This window comes from Crocuta crocuta, unplaced genomic scaffold, assembly GCF_008692635.1.
Source record: "Crocuta crocuta isolate KB4526 unplaced genomic scaffold, BGI_CrCroc_1.0 scaffold168, whole genome shotgun sequence".
NCBI lineage: Eukaryota > Metazoa > Chordata > Mammalia > Carnivora > Hyaenidae > Crocuta > Crocuta crocuta.
The window spans coordinates 5,556,840-5,578,267 of record NW_027532591.1 but is presented as its reverse complement, the minus strand read 5'-3'; the positions used below and the strand labels follow the sequence as shown (position 1 = coordinate 5,578,267).

Here is a 21,428-nt window from a genome sequence, read left to right as displayed (position 1 = left end):
AAGGGTTGGTACAGAGCAGGGCTGAGATATACGTGTTAAATGACTGAATGAACAAAGGATAAAAGGGGTAATGGCAAGAGCACTTGCTGGGCTCACCTCTCCTATGCGGTGGCCACAGCTGTTGCCAAGGGGCTGCCCTTTGTGGGAAGGAAGACGGCTCAGTAATAGGGCCGCTGATGAGAAAATGGCCTCCAGGCCTGGGACCTGGCCTCCAGCTCCTGAGGCTCTCTCTTCTGCCCTCTGCCATGGAGGTGACGGGGCAGGAGGAGATGGAAGGGTGGACTTCCACTCCAGCTAGACACCTACCGGCCTATCTCTTTTAGTGGCCAATGCCCTCAAACCTTATTATCCAAAGAAGGTTGTGCGGGATCGACCTCACTTACCAGCAGGCAGCTAAAATCTAGTCCTGGGTCTGTTCTCTGCACCTTGGCATAAGTGAGATGGGGCTAGGACCTTCCAGAGAAGGGGACTTGTCCTTCATACAGAGGGTGGACAGAGGCCCTGGGTGTGTGTACCCTATAGGCAGGGATAACACATTTCTTTTGTGGAGTCCCACAGTCCCCTCCCATTTCCATCACAGCAAAGACTTTGGTGTTGTCCCTGCAGGTGCCCCGATTGCCCCTTTGCCAGGCGCCATGGAGAATGAGAAGGATGAATGCATAAAGTCTGTGTGCCAGGCTGGAGCCACCTGCCTCACATCCTCAGCCACGGTCACATGAGCATCTAACATGCACAGAGGCACATGGGCACATTAGCCAGCTACACACATGCGTCATACCTGGGAGGGAGTGGATGAGGCCTGCATAGGTCCAGTCCAGCGACCCCAGCTTCTCCCTGATCTCACATGTCTTGGTATGGGGACCCTTACCCACCACCACCACCTCTGTCCCATGTGCACACTGCACAGGCCTGTGAACCAGGGCATATCATCTCCCATCCAGCCAGGTTCACTCTTACTCATCCCTCAGCCCCCTATCAGCCTGACACTTCCTCCAGGCAGCCAGTGCTGCTTTCCCTGGCCTGTCTGCTACCTCTGGGGCAGGAGCCTCGCCCGGCTCATCCCAGCGTCTGCGGCTCCCAGCTCGCAAGCGGGCCCTCATCAGGGTCACCGCGAGCCAGCGGAGGGAGGAGTGGACCAAGGACAAGAGGGAGGAGGGAGAGGCAGCGGCGGCGGGAGGANCCCGGCGGCCGGGGTGGGGGTGGCGCGGGGGCCCCGAGCCTGGGGCCTGGGTGGGTTGGGCTTCTCGGGACCCAGCTATCCTTTAATATGCCCTCGACCCCCTCCCCCGCGGCTCCCGGGGTTGTTGGCTCTGCCCTCTGGCACCTGCTCCTGGGGGATGGGCCCAGTAGGGGGCTAGGCGGGCCGGGAACTTTGCAGGTTGGGGGTGCTCATGGATGGTTCTGGGTGGGCTGCGCGATTCTCGCCAGTGGGGTTTATTTGACACGCACGCTCCGCGGCGGCGGTGAGAGCTGAGCCCGGCGACTTCCCCGCCTGACAATGCGTTTCCGGCGACCCCTGCGCGCCGCGGAGAAAGAGGAGCTGCGCGCGAGGGGGATGTGCCCGCAGCGCCCAGTGCTCGTGTTGCGGCGTGTTCGGGGGCTCCCTGTGGGCTGTGTCTGCGTGGATCTCTGGCAACGGGCCGGGAGTGCGAGTGAGTGTTCTAAATGGGGGGTATACTCAAATCGTGTGACACCGACCGTGTGTCTGGCGTCGTCTTGCCTCGGAGCATCCCGCCATCCCATTGCCATTTCCCCTCCTTCCGGATCGAGGGTGTCTGAGGCCCCCGAGGCCGTTGGCTCCATCATCGCCCCCTTTCCTTCACCCCAGTAGACCCCTGCCCCCAGCCAGGACTGCGCCATCCGCGGACCCTGTTCACGCCCCCATCTCCCCCGCGCAGGGCCGGTCAAAGAGTGCGAAGAGGACCAATTCCGGTGCCGGAATGAGCGCTGCATCCCCTCCGTGTGGAGGTGCGACGAGGACGACGACTGCTCGGACAACAGCGACGAGGACGACTGCCGTGAGTGGCCGGCGGCAGAGGAAGGGGCCGGGGCGGGAGCGTGGGGGCGCCTTGGTCGGCGCGCACGTGGCTGCAGCCGCCGCCGCGCCACCTGCGTGGATCTCGCCGCCAGGAAGCTGCCCAGGCGCCACCTTCCTTAGGGTTGGGTGGCCCTTAGCGACCCAGCGTGTCCTAATGGGGTCGGGGGCGGAGCCCACGTCGGTGCGGCCCAGGAGGGCGCGCCACGCCCGGGTTGCTGGGCCGGAATTGTGGGCCGGGCCGGGACTGTCCCTGTACGCGTCTGCGTCTAGCTTCCTGCGACCGGTTCCTCCTGGATTCCTGCGTCGGCCCCTCGGAACGCACCGGTGTTTCAAAGTTCCGGGCAATTCCGGACTTCGCCAGGCTCCTTTCCCTGCTGGGTTTTTGTGAATGAATGGGCTCCCCGGGGCCCCTGATTGGCTAGGCGAGGACCACCCCATAGGCCCCCGTGGCCGGAGCGACCAATCGTGGAGCAGGCGGGTGTGCAGTTTTCTGGCGCCCGGGGTGCAGGGGCCCTGCCCCTGCCCCGCCCCGGCCACACCCCCGCGTGCATCTCCTGGGTTGTAACTGCTGGCGAGGCCGGGCGCTGGCTCCCGCTTCCTTTCTGCCTAGTCATGGTGAAGAGTTTTTTGTGCCACCCTGGTGAACGTACCGCTCTCTACTGCCAGCCCAGGCATGAGTCATGGGGCAGACTAGGAAGGAGGGGGCCAAGAAGAAGGGTTTGCTTTCTGGAAAGGGCCCCGGGATCCCGAGGCTGCATGTGAACCCTCGGTGGTAGCCGTGCGCACGTGGCGGGCCTCCTTGGCCGAGTGTGGTGTTTGTACACTCGGGTGCTACAGCTTTGCAAGTTCTTTCTTGGGGTGTTTGTGGTTCCAGATGTTTGTGGGACAGAAGAGAGTGAGCAGGCAGTTACCGTGAAGGAGTGTGATTTCCAGGAACAGAAACACAGGACTCTTTAGAAACAGACACAGGTGGTCATTATTCCTCGTTACTGAGTGCCCGCTGTGTGCCAGCACTGGGGCACTTTGGACAACAGGCCCACTCCTGCAGGGCAGGGAGGCCTGTGGGATCTGCAGGCGGGCAACAGGTGGACAGCTCCGCAGCTCCACACAGTGGCAGGAGGGGTGGAGGGACACCTGGACAGGCACTGTGTGTTGAGTCCTTGAGCCTTTTGTGGGTTTTTTGTTTGTTTGTTTGTTTTCTGTTTTTACCCTGGGTTTGCCAGTCAGCCTCTGGATTCACTCTCAGACCCAACTCAGAGTTGGTTCTGTGCCTTGGCCCGTCTCCTCCTGTCTCCATCTGCTCACCTGACCACTTGGGCGTGGGCGTGGGTTAACCGTCCTTGCCCTGTTTTTGAGGACCAGTTCTAGTAATGTACTTGGAAGTAATGAGACTAACGTGCTAACCATGAGCTGTGCATCCGCACCGTGGTAAGTGCTTATCTTGCATAAACTCCTTTAATCTTTGGAACAGCCCTATTTTACAGACAAAAGAAACTGAGGCACTGAGAGATAAGTTGAGCTATCGAGTTGCTGAGTAAGAGCTTGAATTTAATTCTTAGCCCAGTCATAACCCTCACCATTTATTTCCCAAGGCCATTGTATTGCAAGGAACGGGTGGCCTCAGATGGGACCAGGAGAGCTCTCATGGCCAATCTGGGCCCCTGCTTTTCTTCCGAGGTGGATGGAGTGAAGTCACAGGTGAAGAGTTAGTGAACAGAAAAGCAAATGAGGTTGAGGGCTTGGAATGGGAGCGGTGGGGGCTCTGCTGTTAGTATCAAGTTATCAGTCCTTCGTGGCTTAGTTTTTCTGAGCGCGTTTCCTCCTATGCCAAGTGGGGCAGCCGTTCCTCCATCATGGGTTATACGTGTGGAAGGTCTTCAGACAGGGTTGGCGGAGAGAAGGGAATGGATGAGTCCATACCTCCTTAGAAAGGGACTCCAGGAGCCGCGAAGAGAAATCTTGAGGAATGGGGGCAGGGGCTTTGGACGGCTGGGTTGGGCTACGTGTTCAAGTGTGGTCTTTCGTCATTCTCTGCTTCCTCATGTGGGGAGTTCCCCCCGTTGTGGGCTGCCTGCCCAACCTGCCTTTCCTTGAAGTACCTTCCCCTTAAGTCTGTTGGCTCCTCCCTGAGCGGTTTCTCTGCCTTATCTCGGCCCCCTTCCTTTGGCACTCCAACCTTGCTACCCCTGAGAGAGCCTGAGCTCCCCCACCTCTGGGCCTCTTTGGGCCTGCAGAATAGGTGTTGCCCTTTGTCAGTGAAGTCTGTGTGAGGCAGAATGAGTGCAAGGTCCCAAAGGGGCCAGAATGCAGCCTGTGACTACCAATACCTGATGGAGACTGGAGGGAGGAGGCTTTTATGTTGAGGAGGCCAAGCAAGACTTCCTGGAGGAGAGGAGAGCGCAGCCAGGCATTGAGAGATGGTAACTAATATCATTCGCTCAGGGCTTACCTTTTAAAACTAGGTGGTGAGGTCCCCATGTTGTGGAGGAGGAAACAGGAGTTCAGAGAGGTGAAATGACTCCCCCTCAAAGTCACACGGCTCCTCAGGGTTGGAGCAAGAACTCAGTCCTGATCTTCACCCACAGTGGGTGGGACCTGGCACCTACCAGAGACACTGGTAGAGCCGGGAGGATGGGGAAGTGAAACGCTCATGGGGCTTCAGCTCCCGGCTCAGAAAGCTTCAAAGTGGAGGAAAAGGCTGGAAGCCTGAGGACCAGGTTCAAGGAAGCCCAGGAGCGGCCCAGCCAGGCAAAGTGGGGTGGGATCCCTGGCTGTGGACCTGGGTCACGTAGGCCATTTGGCTCCTTGGCCTCAGTTTCCTGTTGCTCCTTAGTGTCTGGGGACAGAGACCGGGGTACTGGTCTCTGGCCAGCCCTTTCCACCCAGAGTAACAACAACAGTGAACAGTGAGTGAGCCCTTGCTTTGGCCCAGGCGTTGTGCTGAGATTCCTCACACGTCACCTCATTATCCTTGGTTCTGTAAAACGGGGCAGGTCTCTGAAGTACCTGCATTAGCCCCATTTTACAAAGGAATAGAGCAGCTAAGTAACTGGCCCAAGGGTATCTGATTTTTAAGTGAAACTGCTGGGTGTGGACACAAGTGGCCAACTATGGCACCCTGGCTGCCCCAAGCACTAGCTGGTGACCTCAGGCAGGTCCTCCCAGATCTCCTTTTCCCCCCTTGAGATGACGTCAGGCCTCCCCCATCCCCACCCTCACACCCCTAGCTCTGTGCTCCTCTTTGGGGCCAGGCTGGGTGTCTACAGGTAGACTGGGTTTGTGCTCAGATTCTTCCACCTGTTCAGGCTTCTTCCGGTTGCCCCTTGTTCCCCCAGCCCCCATCCGCCCTCCATCCCAGGTTTAATAAAGAGTGGCTGCAGTGAGGTCTCCCATGGCTGAGAGTTCATTAGCTGAGCAAGGCCAGGCTGCAGGAGCACCAAGGCTTGCTGGGAGGCAGCCTTGTAAATAATTAAAGCTCGGCCACAGCTCCCAGCTAGGGCTTGAAGCTGGCATCTGGCCTTCAGAGGGCTGCCTGGCCTTGGCCTCATTCTCACACCCCAGACCCTAGGCCCTGCTTCATATTCTTTTTGGATGGACTCATCAGACAGACAGTATTACTCCTCTCCGGACTGTGACTTCCCATATGAGCAGGCAACGCCACCATTCACAGTCTCCCTGAGGCTTCCACATACTCTCAGGATGAAGACAGCTTACCCGTCTCTGCATTTGGCTCTCTGTGACTGGCTCCTGTTGCCACTCCCCTCCAGCCTCTTCCTTTGAGCCCATAACACTGAACTATAGCTTCTGTCTCGCTCTGGCCTCCCTACTGCTTCTCACCTCCAGGCCTTTGCACATGTCATTACATCTGCCTGGGACACTCTTTCTGCTCCCTTCCCTGGCTACCTTCTTATTGCCATCTTAGAAGATTCAGTGCAGGAGTCCCCTCCTCCAGGAAGCCCTCCCTACTACCCTCTATTCCCAAGGCCAGGATACAGGAGTGAAGAGAGTGAGAAGGGACTTAGGGAGCCATGTTGAAATCATAACTCAGTGGGACCCTAAATCAGACACACATGGTTTTCTATCCCAGCCGTGACCTTTGTTTGCTAGGCCTTGGGGGTGATGGATGATAGTCTCTCCTTCCCAGAGATATTCTGAGGATTATGTGCCAATGAGACAATGTGCCTGGTGAGCAGCAGGTGTTCAATGAGTGGTATTGGGTGTGATGGTCCTCAGAGGGAGGAGCTTCACTGAGGTCTCTAGGAACCTGACTGCTGGGGATCTCTGCGGGCCACCCAAGACCCTCTGCCCCCTGCCTCCATTTGCTTAGCCAGATGTCTGAAGATTCTTGCACTGGGGCTTGCCCTCAGCCAGTGGGTTGCTCAGTAATGGTGGATGTGGTCCCAAGGCCCTTTAGATGGACCTGGAAGTGGCAGAAAGGTGCCCAAGGAAGGGCTGAGGGAAGAAACAGTCAAACAGGCCTGATTGGTCTCAGTGGATGGTGGCCTACAGCCTGGGAGATGCAGAGGATGGCCTCCCTCAGGTTCTGTGTTGGCCCCGAGGCTGGTTTCCATCCTGTCTGGCCTGTGTTCCCTTCCTCCTGGCTGTGCCTGCGAAAGGAAGGAAGCCCAGCAGGCCCCAGCTTTCCTTCTTCTAGATCCAGGCTTGGGGCTTCACGGCCAGCCTCTGCGGCCTTGGGAGTGTTTGCTGAAGACCCTCCCCCAGGGTCTTCCCATAGGCCTTCCCTGGACAGAGTTGTCCTCTGTGAGCCCCTTGCTTTCTCAAAACTGCAGCCAATACCCCTCCCCGCCCCCCGCCCTCCAGGGCAGTAGGCTCAGGGTTGGTTAGCTTCATCCTCCCTAGTTGTCTGGCTTGACAGTTTTCCCTCCCTGGGGAAATACCAGCAGCAGGAGAAGCCAGACAGATGCCCCCTGGGGAAAGGATGAGGAGTAGGAGAGTATAGGACCTGGTTGTGCCCCCTCAAGCGCTATAACCAAATGGAATCCAGCTCTCCTTGCTCCAGGGTTAGTAGTCAGCGCCCTGGGCCAGCTCCGCCCCCAGGAAGCCAGACCTGGAGCCCCACTTCTTTTTTTAAATTTATTTGAGAGAGGAAGAGACAGAGACAGAGTATAAGCGAGGGAAGGGCAGAGAGAGAGAGGGAGACACAGAATCCACCAAGCAGGCTCCAGGCCGTGAGCTGTCAGCACAGAGCCTGACCTGGGGCTCGAACCCAGGAACCAAGAGATCATGACGTGAGCCGAAGTTGGATGCTCAACTGACTGAGCCACCCAGGCTCCCCTGTAGCCCCACTTCGAAGCAGCGCTGGTAACACCTGCCCCTCCCCCTTCCCAGATCTTGCATATCCAGATCTCCGCGTCTTTGGGGGCCCGGTGGAGATGCCACCCCTGGCCAGGTTGCCTTCCCTGACCCGTTGTCCTCCAGCTCTCCTGTGCCAGAGCTCCTGCAGCATGTCCTTGTTCTTCTCTCAGCCTCAGATCCTCCTCCACATTGTCTGCTCTTATGCTGGGCACTAGGGATTCAAAAGAAGTAGTTCCCTAGAGGGAATTGCTCCTAACCGACATTGTCTACTTAACGCTTGCCTAGCACAGAGTGGGGCAATTTGCATTCATTAGCGTTGCTACTCACAACCCTATGAGGACTATTTTCTTATTCCCATTTTAAAGATGGTGAAACTGAGGCTCAAAGAGAAGTGACTTGGCAATGTTATGAGGCTGAAGTGGTGGAGCCAAGCTTTGACTTGAGTCCATCTGCTCCGGAGCCTGGACGCTTCCTCAGACTCTTCTTTTCCCAAGTTGGAGTCAGAGGGCGGGGGGCTTGGAGGATGTAGAGAAAGTGGGTTAGTAGCTGCGATGTCCCGCAGTGCCTCCCTAGGCTACAGGTTTGTGGCCTGGGAGGGACTCTCTTCTCTGGAGACTGCCGTGGAGCACCAACATATGGTGCTCCTTGCGCAGTGTCCCACGGGTGTGGCCCTCAACAGTCTCCAAGGCTTCTCTTGGCCATTGCCTGTGAGGTGGAGATTACCGTTCCACCTGTACGGATAGGGAAACTGAGGACCTGGCAAATTGTCACTGATACAGATGCATTGCTCTAGGAGTTGAAGGATGTTTCCTCCAGGAAAGTTCAAGAGCCCAAGTCATCAGGACCATCCATCGAGACCATCAAAGCGTGGTCTTCATTTCTCTGAGCCTCCCCTGCATGTGCCTGATTCTAGGTCTTTGCACCTGCTTCCCTGATGACCACCCATCCTTCAACGCCTAGCTCGTGGCAACCTCTGTGAAGCCCTCCCCAGCTCTCCAACCTCTTCTGTGTCTAGATGCCAATGGCTTTGTGCGCCCTTGTCAGAGCCCATCCTAGGAAGCCCAGGTTACTAGGGAGTGTCTGAGCACTTTGAGGTGACCCACAGGGTCTGGCACAGAGGAAGTGTTTGGAGGATGGCATGTGGATGAATAAACATGGTTGAGGAAATGTCATCTACTTTTGAGGGTGAGAAGCTGATATGGGTCAGATGGGGGGCCCTTGAGGACCAAGAAGGGAGCTGGGTATCTACTTGAGAGACCTTAGCCCCCCTCTTGTGAGCTGGGCCACTTGAAGCCCGGAGAGTGCCAGTGGCTTCTTGATGGTCACACAGGCCCTGGGCTGCCTCCTTGCATGGGCATGTCGGCTTCTCAATGCCCACCCTGCAAGCTTGGGTGCTTTTCCAAGGCCCCGGTGTCCAGATATGGGCCCTAGATGTCACCAAGCACACATTCTCAGAACCAGGGTCACTTCACTTCCTGCGCTGGACTTGAGTCATGATAGCATGCTCCCCTGTCCCATCTGCCACCGCTGGCCTCTCTCTTCCCTGCTGGGTCAGAGAGCACAGTGTTCTCAGGATGAGGCCTGGGCACAGGCATCCTCACAAGAAGCGGCTTGGGGCTCCCACCCTGGGCCCTACCTGCCCCTGTATTGCTCCTCCAAAACCATGTGAATTATAAAAGGAGTTAATGAGTGTGCTTGCTGCTGAGGACTTCCTTCTACAAGACCTCCTTCAGCCAGTCCCGTAAAGGAACATCACCGCACTTCACAAAGGGAAGAGCTGAGGCTGCAAGAGATGAGGTCACTTGCTCCGGGCAGCCCGGCTGGTCCATGGCAGGACTGGGCCACACCTGTCCGCTGCAGTCTATCACAAGTGAAAGGAAGTCATGTGTGCTCACACATCCCAGTCACAACAGCGAGGGTGGCCCGAGGGGCCTTGCTTCCTTTCCAGGCATCCCAGCCATCCCTCTTGCCAGCCCCTGTCAGTGGGTGTTCGAGCTCTCTCCTGAGCGGCACTGGCCCCTGGGAGGCCTCAAGCATGAGCTAGGCTCCTGAGCAGCAGTTTTAATCCCCAGCCATGACTGTCCGGCTCCTCTCATAAGCTGCCGAATGTCACAGACCCCAGGAATAGCCCCTCAGCCCGAGTGGTTCAGGAAGGGCCCTGACTGTGAGCTCTTCACCTGCTGCACCTGGTGTGACCTCTGTGTCCCTGGCAGGACCCAGCCCAGAGGCCCACAAGCTGGCTGCTTTGGGGGTAGAGAGCCCAGCATACATCAGGCCCCTTGGGATGCCCTCTGGTGACTGAGAGAGTCCCCTAAGAGGGGCAGGGCCGTGAGGCTCCCAGTCCCTGTGACCCTCATGCCCTCTACGTGTAACCTGCCCCTTAGAACATGGAAACAGACAGCCCAGAGCTTCTCTGGGGACTACCAGTCTGGGTCCGTGGGAGTAGTCATGTGGCCAGCATCCTCCCCTGGGCACTGGCCTTGAGGTGCCACAGGGAACTTTATCCCAGCCACTCTGGAGACTCTTTCTTTCCTTTTTTAATTTTTTAAATGTTTATTCATTTTTGAGAGAAAGAGAGGGTGCAAACTGGAGGGACAGAGAGAGAGGGAGAGACCAAATCTGAGGCAGGCTCCAGGCTCTGAGCTGTCAGCACAGAGCCTGACGTGGGGCTTGAACTCACGAACTGCGAGATCATGATCTAAGCCAAGGTCAGACACTTAACCAGCTGAGCCATCCAGACTCCCCTAGAGACTATTTCAGTCCCAGCCGTCTCAGCCTGTTAGAACTTCAGTATGGCCTTTTTTAGTTTAGGCCTCATGGCCACCCTGGGAAGGAAGTGGTGTGGGAGTTAAATTATCATCCCCATTTTCCTGATGAGGAAATTGAGGCTGAGAGAAGGCATGAGGCTCCCCCAGGGCCACACAGTCAGTTCCTGGTAGTGCTGAAACCGAAACCCACCTCAGTTGATTTTTTTTAAATGTATTTATTTATTTTTGAGAGAGAGAAAGAGAGTGTGTGCACACAAGTTGGGAAGGGGCAGAGAGAGGGGGAGACACAGAATCCGAAGCAGGCTCCAGGCCCTGAGCTGTCAGCACAGAGCCCGACGCAGGGCTTGAACTCATGAACTGTGAGATCACGACCCGAGCCAAAGTCAGGCACTCAACTGACTGAGCCCCCCAGGCGCCCCCCAACTCCATTGATTTTATTTATTTTTCCAATGGAAGTAACTTTGATTATATAAAAGTAATTTTATACTTGTAATATTAAGAAAAACACAAGCAATACAGAGAAGCAAAAAGAAGATGACAGTCAGCCTCGGTTATAGCATCGTGTAAGCAGCATCGCCTCCCAGAGGTTTCTCTCTGCTTGTGAGCCAGCGTGCATGAACACACGTATTTTTTTCTTTTAACAAAAATGAGGATATGTTAATGCTAATTGTTTTCTCCCCACGTCAACATGACTTTCTTTGTCAATAACAGTAGAGTCATATCATTGTTTTCTGGGGCCAGTCAGTCATCCGATGCAGGAACCTTCCATGACTTAACTATACCGTCTCCTATTAATAGACATGTGTTCAGTTCCTTCTGTTTTTTGTCCTGTTCTGCACAGCGCTGGGATATACATCCTTGTACTGCATACCGTTGTGCATTTGTCCTAAAGATGGATTCTTAGGAAAGACATTGCCGAGCACATCCATTTTCACCCTTACCAAGTGCTTTCTCGAGGTGATGCTTTCCCACCTCCCGGCCACACTCCTAAATCCCCACGGCCCTTCCCAGCCAGCCAGGCGGCCTGCAGGACTCCCTGGAGCACAGGGCCCCCTCATCTCATCCCCGTGCGGCAGACAAAGTAGCCATATCTGGGCCACACGAAGCAAAGCAAGGAGAAAGGACAACTGTGTTCTGGCCTCAAGGATTCCACACCCCCACCAAAGAAAACAAAAGGGAACAAAACCAGTCTTCATTCTTCTCCAGATATTTGTAGAATCCATTCCCACATCATAATAGTTGCTCTGTATTGCCCTCTAACTCACTGAGTAACCCTGGGCAAGTGTCTCGCCCTCTCTGAACTTTATTTCCCCTTTACCCATTGGTCGTTGCTCCACCTGCACTACAACCAGCAATCCAAGCAGACTTCTCCCTGGAGCTGGGTCAGGGCCAGTCCTGGCCTGGGGGTGGGGACCTTCGAGCTCTTTACTGCCTGGGAAGGGTTACGGGTGCATTGCTGGATGGTGGGTGGATTCTGGAGGGCAGTGGACCTTGTAGGATCTCCTTCCAGAAATCAGCCCCAGGTTCCTTGGGCCGCTTTCCCTCCTGCCTTTTTCCTCTACCCATGATTGTGCCAGGTACCCTGCAGTAATGGGCAAAAACAGACCCATGAGCCCCATGACTAGCTGGGGTCCCTGGTGTGGGTCTTCTATTCTGAGCTTTAGATCCTCGGTCTGTGAAACAGGGTAATAACTCCACGTCTCAGAGGTGTGCAGACTGATGTCCTGCTCAGAACCTGGCCCTGGAATCGAGCATCCCTGTTCCCCTTCCCTAGCCTGTGATCCCTGTCCAGGGAACGGCCACGCAGAAGGGACTGTCAGCAGCTTCCCTCCTCCTCCACCAAGGACACAAGAGGGGCCGCTGCCGGAAAGGCAGCAGGAGAGATGTAGGTCAACTGGCCAGTTGGGAGAACTCGGCTGCCTGGGAGAACTCGGAGTGCAGCAGCTTCTCGGACTGGGAGGGTCTGGAGGAACCCTGTCACTCTGCTCCCATCTGCTTTGGGGGCCCCAGGGCGACTGCTTCTGGGGTGGCCTGAGGAAGCCGGCTAAGCAGAGGGGGACCAGGAGAACTGGTTAACCAGAGGGCCTGGCATGGTTAGTTATCCAGAAAGGGCCCAAGTTCACCAACAAGGCCAGGTTAACCTCAGAGAGTTGGCAGCTGATGAGAGGCAGGAAGGCCCCGTCGGGGCCAGGTTAAGCTGCTCGAGTGAATAGCTGGAGGCCAAGGGTGGGCTTTCCTGGTGGCCTGAATCCAGGGACATTCAGGCCAGTGCTTGTCCCTCCCTCCTTTACTTCCTGGACCCCAAGCTGCCATCTGCTGCCCCCGTCAGCCACAGAGCCCTCTCTCAGCCGTGTGCAGCAGCACACATATGCGTGTATAGGTGTGTGTGCTTCAGGAGAGGGGTGTGCAGCAGCGGGGAGATGACATTCTGGATATACGATGGCTGCGGGGTCAGGGTGACGTTCTTCCTCCCACGCCCGCCAAGACAGCCGAGCCAAGCCAAAGCCAAAGTCCCCCACTGGGTGTTTGTGGCAGAGAATTATTTGTAGCTGGAGAGGCGCCAGCAGTCTGTTCCCAGCCTGCCCCCTGCCACGCCACAGCAGCCCCTCCCCACTAAGCCCCAGCCTCCGGCCCTCTGTCCGGCCCCCACCCACCCCCACCCCGAAGGCTGAGGTTGATGTAAACTCTGACCCAGATGACAGATCCACCCCTGCCCCACCCCAGCTCCCACCTTGCCCAGTGACTTCGGCAGGTCCCTGCCTCTGGTGGGGTCTCTGCTCATTAGGAGTAGGGCATCCCTCTCAGACCCAGTTCTCTGGGTAGCTTTTGTTTTCCCTAAGAGCCAGGTTGTTCACAGGAGCCGGAATCCGTCATGGCCAGGCTCAAGGTTGTGGGGGTTGCAAGGAGCCACCCCTTCCTGGGGCCCAGGAGTTCCAGAGCAGGGGCTGTGAATTCCAAGCCCTCACACAGGGGATGTGGCCTAAACTGTATAAAACACACTACATCCACTTGGGAGTTTCTGTCTGTTTATTTTCCTGCTGAGTGTGACTAGACCGATTCTTTAATACCTGTGAGCTAGCCAGACAGACTTCGTATCAGCTACACCGTGATGGTCTCCTCTCCCCCCGCCCCTGCCTGCCACAGCTGCCTCTCCTCAAGGGTCAGGAACAAGAGTGCCCGCTGACCCAGTGTCAGCCGGACCCAGGTTTCCCCTGTAGTTCTTCCGCATTCTAGTTGGGGGCCCTGGTGCAAGTCCCTACTTCACTTCTTCCTAGCTGGGGGACCCTGGGCAAGTTACCTCGCCTCTCTGAGCCCTTGTCTCATCTGTAAAATGGAGCCATCAATGTCTCCCCCACAAGGTAGGTGGAGGACTGTGTGAGTTAATTTAGGAGGAACACGAATTGCAATGCCTCGTGCACGGTCAGCGCTCAATTCAAGATTTGCTAGGTGCATGTTGACCTCCTTGTCTGAGCCCCCATCTCCAGTCGGTCCGTCAGGAATCCCCTCCTATGCTGGGCTGCTGCACTGTCGTATGGAATGGGCAGAGCCAGGGAGCCCCCCAAAAAGGCTCCTTTGTCCCCGCTTCTTCCCTGTGGCCCCAGGCCAGAACTTACTGTCCTAATTTAATTAGGAAAAGTCCTTCCAGGGACTTCATTAGGAAATGAGTCCAGAGCCTCCGAGACCTCTGGGAGGGGTGGGAGGGCTCAGAAGGAGGCCGTGTTGCGTCTGACCCTGCCCAGCCCTTGGCCCTGTGCTTCAGATGTGCCCAGGAAGTAAGGGCGCTCAGTCCGTTAGCGGGGAGGATGCAGACCCGTGACACAGAGTGTGGGCAGCTGGGGCCTCCATACTCTGCCCCTGCCCAGCTCCAGCTGCACCCTTCCGCTCCAGGTAGGGGTGGAGAAGGTTGAGAGAGGTTTCTCTGGTTCTGCTCTGCCCACTGCTGGTACCCGTTGTCCCCAGCCTGGCACAGAGCAGGCCTTGGTGAGCGTGTGTTCAGTGAATGGATGAGTCAGCTGTGGCTCCTGGGGCTGGAGCTGCAGCCTCATTTGGCCAGAGGATCCTTCCCACCCCCTCCCAATGCAAGAGCTCCCTCAGCAGCCCTGGAGGTTGGAGTCAGGGGTGTCCAGCTTCTGCCTGAATACCTCCAGGGACACGGAGCACACTAATTGACCAGATAACTTCTTCTATTCCTGGATAGCTCTTCCTGTTAGAAAATCTGTCCTCCTTTTCAGTAAGACGAGCCCTGCCTCCTGTGACCAGCTCTGTTTCTGGGGCCTCTGCTCTGAGAGACTGCCTCACCCCTTCACCCCACAAGCCTGCTCAGCGTCCCTTCCCAGCTGTGACAGGTGACATGTCATGAGACCTCAGGTAAGGCCCTTTCCCCTCTTGAGCCACTGGGGCTGGGGCCTGGCAGGCTGCACACTCTGAGGCTCTATAAATGCTGGCCACCTCCTGTGACGGTGACCTGCTTCCCAGGGCAGGGAGAGTGAAGATAGGTGTGCCATGCCTAGACGTAAAGTGATATCTCTACAGACATCTTGGTCTCCTGGTTAGCAGGGCCGCAGTCCCTAGACCCCACAGTGATCTGTGACCCAGCACATAGGTACTCCGGGCTATGGGTGGCCTCTTCTGCCCCTGGGACCAGTTCACGGTGTGGACACCACTCAGTTAGGAACCTAGGAGTCATCACCACCTGTCTCCCTCACTGCTAAGGGTTGCCAAGTCCTCAGATTCCTCCCCTGCCCCCTGCCAATTCCTATCCCACTGTGGCATTCCTAGACCGGTAGAGCAGTGCCAGCCTAAATCTGTCCTTTCCCTCCAATCCGTTCTCTGCTCTGCAGCCAAATGCTGTTAAGCACGCAGAGCTTTGTCCTGTCCTTGCTCAGCACCCTACAGTGACGTCTACCACCCATAGGATCAAGTCTGCTTGACTGACTATCGGGGCCCTTTAAGACACGCAGCTGGCTTCTCTCCAGCCCCAGACCTCACCATCTACTTGCCCCCCAAATGCCACGACTTTAGGCTCCAGCAGTACCCAGAATGAGGAGTAACGTCCCAGGGGCATCGTACTCTTACATATGGTTCCCTCTGCCTGGAAAGCTTTCTGCTTGTCCAACTGCTCTTTACCTCAAGAGTCACTGTTTCCAGGGAGATTTTCCCTCCAGCCCCAGAAGGGTCTGGGCTTCCTCCGGGCTGTCCATCCCTGTGTTTCTCTCTGTCCTTGCCACTCTGCACCAGGATGCTCTGATTAAGAGTCTGGTTCACACCAGACCACAGGCCTCAGGGGAATGGGGCAGGGGATGTGGCCAGGGCCTGAGGAGGAGGAGAGAGGGGAGGAAGGAGGGGTGGGGTCCTCTGGCTTTGCATACGCCTAGTGTTCCTGCCACTCTGTTTGTACCCCTCATGTTGTACGTGTGGGCCACTGGCGCTTCTGAGAGCCCTAGGGAAGCACCTCGAGTGTGGAGGCTTTGAATCTGAGCTCCAAACTTCAGTGTGGGGGGTGGGGTGTCTGTGCCAGTGCCCTGCCAGGACCTGGGGGAGGGTCTCTAGATGGAAAGCAGGCCCTGTCTTCTGAATGTTGACTGCCTAACTCAATGTGTGACCTCAAGTAACCGGCTTCACTTCTCTGAACTTCAGGTTACTTTGGCGATGAAAGGGTCAGAGGGTCCAACACACTTCCCCTTTCTCTCAGGCACATCTGTGCTGTGGCTGGGATCAGACATGGCCCTGCAGGGCCCTGAGACCGTGGCTAGACCAGAACTTCCTTTCCATTTGGCCCCTGGGAACTTGGGCCACACTTCAGGGGGTAGGAGTGAGCATGGGTTCTACTCTTTTTAGAGGAAATGCCCACGCCTGCCTTTGCTGAGCAGTTTGGAGCTGCCAAGAGCTTATTCCTGTGCAGGGTGGCGGCTTGCTCACCACTGTCCTGGTTTCACTACTAAAAGCGCCAGGCTACCTGTACCCTGCAAACCCCCTCCAGGTCTGTGGCAAGGTGGCCCCATTGCTTCTGGGTTCTGTTGACAGTTGGGCAGGGCTCACTTGAGATCAAGGAAAAAGCTGAGTGTTCCCTATGTTTTGGGAGAACTGAAGGAGAAAGAGAGCCCCTTGGAGGGTCTGGAGGAGCTGGAGCACCCTGGTTGGGGTGCTGGTGTCAACAGGGCCGGGTGGCATGGCCGTTGTTCTGTTCCTGCCTCTAACATAGCTTTGTGACTGCTCTGTCTGGGCCTCAGTCTCCAGCTCTCCCTGGCTCCCTTCACAGTAATATGGTGAGCCTGACTTGCCTCTATGACCCTGACTTGCCTTCCTGCTGTCATTTATAGTCTTCAAGGCCTTTTCCCATTTTTTTTTATGTCCCATTCTGGCCTTACTACTCCCAAGATGAGTTATTCCCACATCAAATAGGAAGAAGCTGGGGACACCAAACACCTGCACAAGGCTTTACAGTTTACAAAGCCCTTTCCACATGTTGCCTCAGGGGCTCCTAGTATCCCCTGGGCGGTGGGCCTGGCTGGATTTACTGTATAAGTTGTACAGTTGGAGACACCAAGCCCACAATCCCACAGGATGAAGGGCTGAAAAGAAGTGAGTGGCCATGCTGTGCGGGGTCACTGGCTGGATGGCCCTCTCCCCTCCCACTCCCACTTTGTCAATGTCTTCATCAGTAGGAAAAGATGGAGACAGATGNGAGGCAGGGGGGAGAGGGAGGTGTCAAAACAGAGCCTCTACTTCCTCTTGTGGTTCTCACAGTCTGTCTGCACCGATTCCTGACAGATGGAGGGAAGGGGAGAGCTGGTGCCAAGAGGCTGTCACCGCAGGCGGGCAGAGCTGGGGGAGAGGGTGCTTTGTGGCCAGGGTTTGTATGGGGAGGGGCAGCAGCTGGTGGTCTGGCTGCTGGCTCCTTGGAGCCCGCTCCCCAGGAACGGCGGTGGTGGGGGTGTGGGTGCTGCGGGGCAGGAAAATGGGCAATGGGGTGAGCCCATCACCTGCCTGGAACTGACCATGCCCTTGCCCCTGCCCAAGCAGAGTCAGCCACTCCTCCCTTCTTACCCTGTGCGGCAGGGCCCTCCCCCCAAGGACACCTCACTGAGTGTTGGGCTGGGCAGGTGCTCTGGGGGCTGGGGCTGAGCTCTGATCAGTGTGGACCAGGGCAAGGAGAGCGTGGACACCTGGATGCCCTTGGGATTCTGGGGCCATGGGGGGCCCAGAGCAGGTAGGGTCCAGCCTCACATCTGCAGGGCCAGAGCTCAGTCCCTCCTTGAGCTGCCCAGGGGTTTCCCAAGACCCCTTCATGGCACAAGACCTTTTGGTTTTCCTCTAGGCTCTGACAGGGTGGAGAGGACTGCTCCAGGGTCCATTCAGCACCTTCAGCATCTCTTTTTAGAATGTGGGTTTCTCCAGGCATCATCAGGTCTCGTGCTCTCTTTTCTAGCACACACAACCCCCTTCCCCCCTCCATGCCCAACACAGGGCCCAGGACAGACGCAGAGTCTAGTGAATGCTTGTTAAATGAATGGATGGATCCTCTGCTTGCATACCTCCTGGGATGGAAACCTCACTTCTTCATAAAACATACAGCAGTTCTTTCTATTTCCAGAGAGAAAATTCTTTCTGATTCTGTTCTGAGAGGCCTCACGGGTCCCAGGTCTGTTACAGGGGCCATACAGAGCCCCCTTGATGATCTTGCCGCCTTAGAGCAGTCCTGTAGGCCAGAGACACCCCCAAGCCCACCTAGTTCCTCCGTGGCACTTGACAGGGCTGGGTCTCCACTGCACTAATCTCTGGGTTATCAGTAATCGCAGCTATCATTTATTGACCTTACTCAGTGCCAGATGGCATCTCATTGGATCCTCACATCAGCCCTGTAAGAGAGGTGGTGCTTTATCCCCCATCTTACAGAGGGAGAAAAATAAGGTAGAAGACAGTGAGCGGCTTCCTCAAGGTCATGGGGCTAGTGTGTGAGTCAGGAGGTGAGGGGTGGCTGGCTGGCCCAGGAGGACCTCCTGGAGCAGGGTGTTGTGGTAGAGTCTAGGGGTATGTGGGGCTTGGCAGGGCTGAGGAGGGGGCACACTCTGTAGGTAGATCTGCCCCCGTCCCGGCCTCCATCCTTACCTTCCCCCCCATACTATTCACAAGCAGATCCTTAACACGAAAACTTCAACCGGCCCGTCTTTTAGGAGCCCATCCCCGCCTGGAGACGAGGCTGGAGCCCAAAGATCTTACCATGGCCCTTCCTGGTCAGTGACCTGGGACACGTGCAGGGTGATGGCCAGTCAGGGTAGGTGAGTGGGAGCTGGGCCTCCTGCTGGTTCCTAAAGTTGGTTCTGGTCACAAGTGTCCTCCCCATTAATATTAATAATGGCAGTCATTAATGATAAATTACGGTGTGTCTACCTTGTGCCAGACCGTAGCTGGGTGCCCTGGGGGAAAGCCAAGAGTAGACTGTGGTACCAATCCCAAGACCAGGGTGGTACCTTTCACTGCAGTTATCTCTTCCCCAGAGCCTGTCACAGACTGGGCACTTGGGGGCAGCTTAATAAGTCTTTGTGGTTGAGAAACAGGTATGTGGGCCTCTCTGGTGGGACACACTCCTCCCCTTTCTCCATCGTTCATAGATTGGTTCCACAAACATGGCTGCCAGGCCCTATGCCCACCCCAGCTTGGCCTCTATGGCCTGAGCTTTCCTCTCACCTTGGCTCTTTGGATCCTCAGTTGCTCTCCAGGGAGTGCAGTGGGTGGCTGTGGTCCCCTCACTCCTGCTGACTATCCATGTGACTGTGGGCAGATCACTGCCCCTATCGGTGCCTTGGGCTCTTCATCTGTACAATGGGGTTATAGCAATCCTTTGCTCAAAGGGCTATGGGAAGATTAGATGGGATGATGAGCACAGTGCAAAGTAATCACTGAGCCACATTCACTTTCACACTCGGGATGGGATGGCAGAAATGAATATCCCAGAACACCTCTGTTCTCTACAAGGGACCTCATGAATCCCCTGAGGTCCCTGTCCCTCTGCTAACAGAGGGGTGGGGTGAGTCAGCATGTGAGTGGCAAATTCGAGCCCTGGCCACTCAGACCCCAAGGCCCATGCCACTGCGCCAGGCAGGGATGAGGGACAGCCTGAAAGCTCCTTAGGAATTGGAATTGCAGAGGCCCCTGGCTTCCCGTTCTCATCTCCTGCAAGCCTCCAGCCCCAGATCCCAAATCCCTCCTAATCCTAGAAAAGAGGCAGCCCCCCCAGCGCCCCCGTTAGGTCCATCAACAGCCCCCAGAACCCTCCCTGGGCCTGTCACCTCCCACACGAGCCCAGAAGCAGCAGGCGAGGGCCTGGGCTGCAAGGATGGGGGATTTCCGACTAGGGTTGAGATCTGTCACAACATTAATGTTAATTAAGCCTCGTTAATTCAGTTCTCTGCTTACGCAGAGCTCCTGACAGCAAATTATTCATAAGTGAGGTGGTAAATTTATTGCTGCGTTTTCCCAAACACTCAGCAGCAAAGAATGTGCCCCTGGGAAAGTCAGAGGAAAGGCCTGGGGGTTAGCGCTGCACAGTTCCTTCCAGCCTGAGCCACCTGGGCGCTGTAGCCCAGAGAACAGCCAGCGCTCACCTGGAGAGGATGGACTCTGGGCCAATCAGAAAAGGCAACCAGGAGATGTAGTGAGCATCCCGTCCCTGGAGGCATGTAAGCAGGAGGGCAGGGAGCAGTGCAAGTCCCTCTGGGCCTACCTGTCATCTCCACCTCATCCATCTCACACTGCAGACTGTGGTGGCTGTGTGTTTTGTTTCCTCCCATTGTGCCTTAGAGTCATACAGTAGGGCTTCTAAAGAGTGAACTTGGATCTGGATGTGAGCCCCAGGACTACAGTGCAATTTGACAGGAGCCCAATGACCTTCACAGGGACTGAGCTCCTGGTCTGCTGAGGCCAGACAGCCCGGCCAGGGATGCGTGAAGGGGTCTCTCCCTGCCCTGGATTGTGGGGCACTCCTGGGACCAGAACCAGGCCCATGTCTGAGCAGATGGCTCTTGAGCCCAGCCCCCCTTCCTAGGGTAGGTTATCAACCCTCGAGGTAAGGGCACAGCCTCTCCTGAGTTCAATGGGAGGCCCTCCCCCTCCCTGACCCCACAGTCCCTCCCCCTAGGCCCTGCTTCCCTCCTTGGCTTTGAGCTGTGCCATGCCCGGGACATTTGGAACCAACCCAGACTCTGGGTACCTAGAATTTTTTTAAATTAATTAGAGCATTAAATGGTAGCCCTCTGGGAGAATCCCACCATCTGGCTGTCACGAGAGAGGCAGGAAGATCTACACATATTTGTCTGTACTGTGAATGTCACACAAAGCCACCTGTGCATGTGTGGGTGTGTGGTCCGCGTGGTGTGGCATGTGTACCGGGTGGCACTCACGTCTGAGTATGTTTGGTATGCTCTGCACATCCGAGTGTGCAGGTGGGCCGTGTGTGCCGCTATGTGCATGTGTGTTCGTGTGCAAGCACGCGTGCTCTGTGCATGCACCGAGGGTCAGCACGCCTGCCTGAGCACACTGCAGGCCTAGCTTTTGGGGGCAGTGGGTCAAGATAAGCTGCATGCAGAGAGGGGGCAGTCCCTCAACTCCTCCTGGCTGAGGTGGTGATCGTAGACAGGTGCACCAGGCGCAGGTGGGATGAAGGGAGGTTTGGCAAGTGCACAGCTGGCCCGCAGGGGGCAGGCAAGATGGGATTCCTGCTCCCTCTTTGACAGATGGGGAGACCCCGGCCTGCCCAAGCACAGAGCCAAAGTGTGGAAGGGCCAGGACTGGAGCTCAGGCTCTGGGGCTCCCTGGGCTGTGCTCTTTCTGCTCCACTGGCCAGTGTTTCTTGCCTTTGGCATCTCTTATACTGTTAGATTTTCACGGTGCCTCGGAGATGTTCTTGAGAGAGTACCGCCTCCATTTGTCAGGATTGCTTGGGTTGGGGGGGGACAAGGTCAAGACTTGCACTGCAGACCCTGTGTCCTTCTCATTTCAAGAAGTCCAGTTAGGTCACTGGACTGGCCTAGGGTGGTGATGTCAAGGCAGAACACTGGGCAGATAGGTAGCTGTGTGACCTGGGCCCATCCTGTCCCTCTCTGAGCCTCACAGGGTAGTTGTAAGAACTGAATGAGGAGGTATATGCAAAGGGCTTTGTAAACCCCAAGGTACAGTGGACAGATGAGAGTTTGGCCCAGAAGTGGCCCTCACACTACGATCAAGGCCCCATGTCCCCAGGGTTCCTTAAAGAGAAGGCCAGGAGGTGGGGTCCTGGACTTCGTGGTAGAGCATGGGGCTCCCAGAGA

General features: G+C 56.3%; 1 protein-coding gene across 6 annotated transcripts in view; it reads left to right on the top strand.

Moving 5' to 3' along the window:
* Positions 1-1,514: 1,514 nt before the first annotated feature.
* Positions 1,515-21,428, top strand: part of LRP8 (LDL receptor related protein 8) — a 73,836-nt gene continuing 53,922 nt past the window's right edge. For all 6 annotated transcript variants that reach the window (XM_077779829.1, XM_077779825.1, XM_077779824.1 and 3 more), the window contains exons 1-2: positions 1,515-1,652; positions 1,899-2,018. In XM_077779829.1, the coding sequence (XP_077635955.1) occupies positions 1,556-1,652; positions 1,899-2,018 (217 nt within the window). In that variant the 5' untranslated portion in view covers positions 1,515-1,555. The remainder of the gene's footprint in view (positions 1,653-1,898; positions 2,019-21,428) is intronic.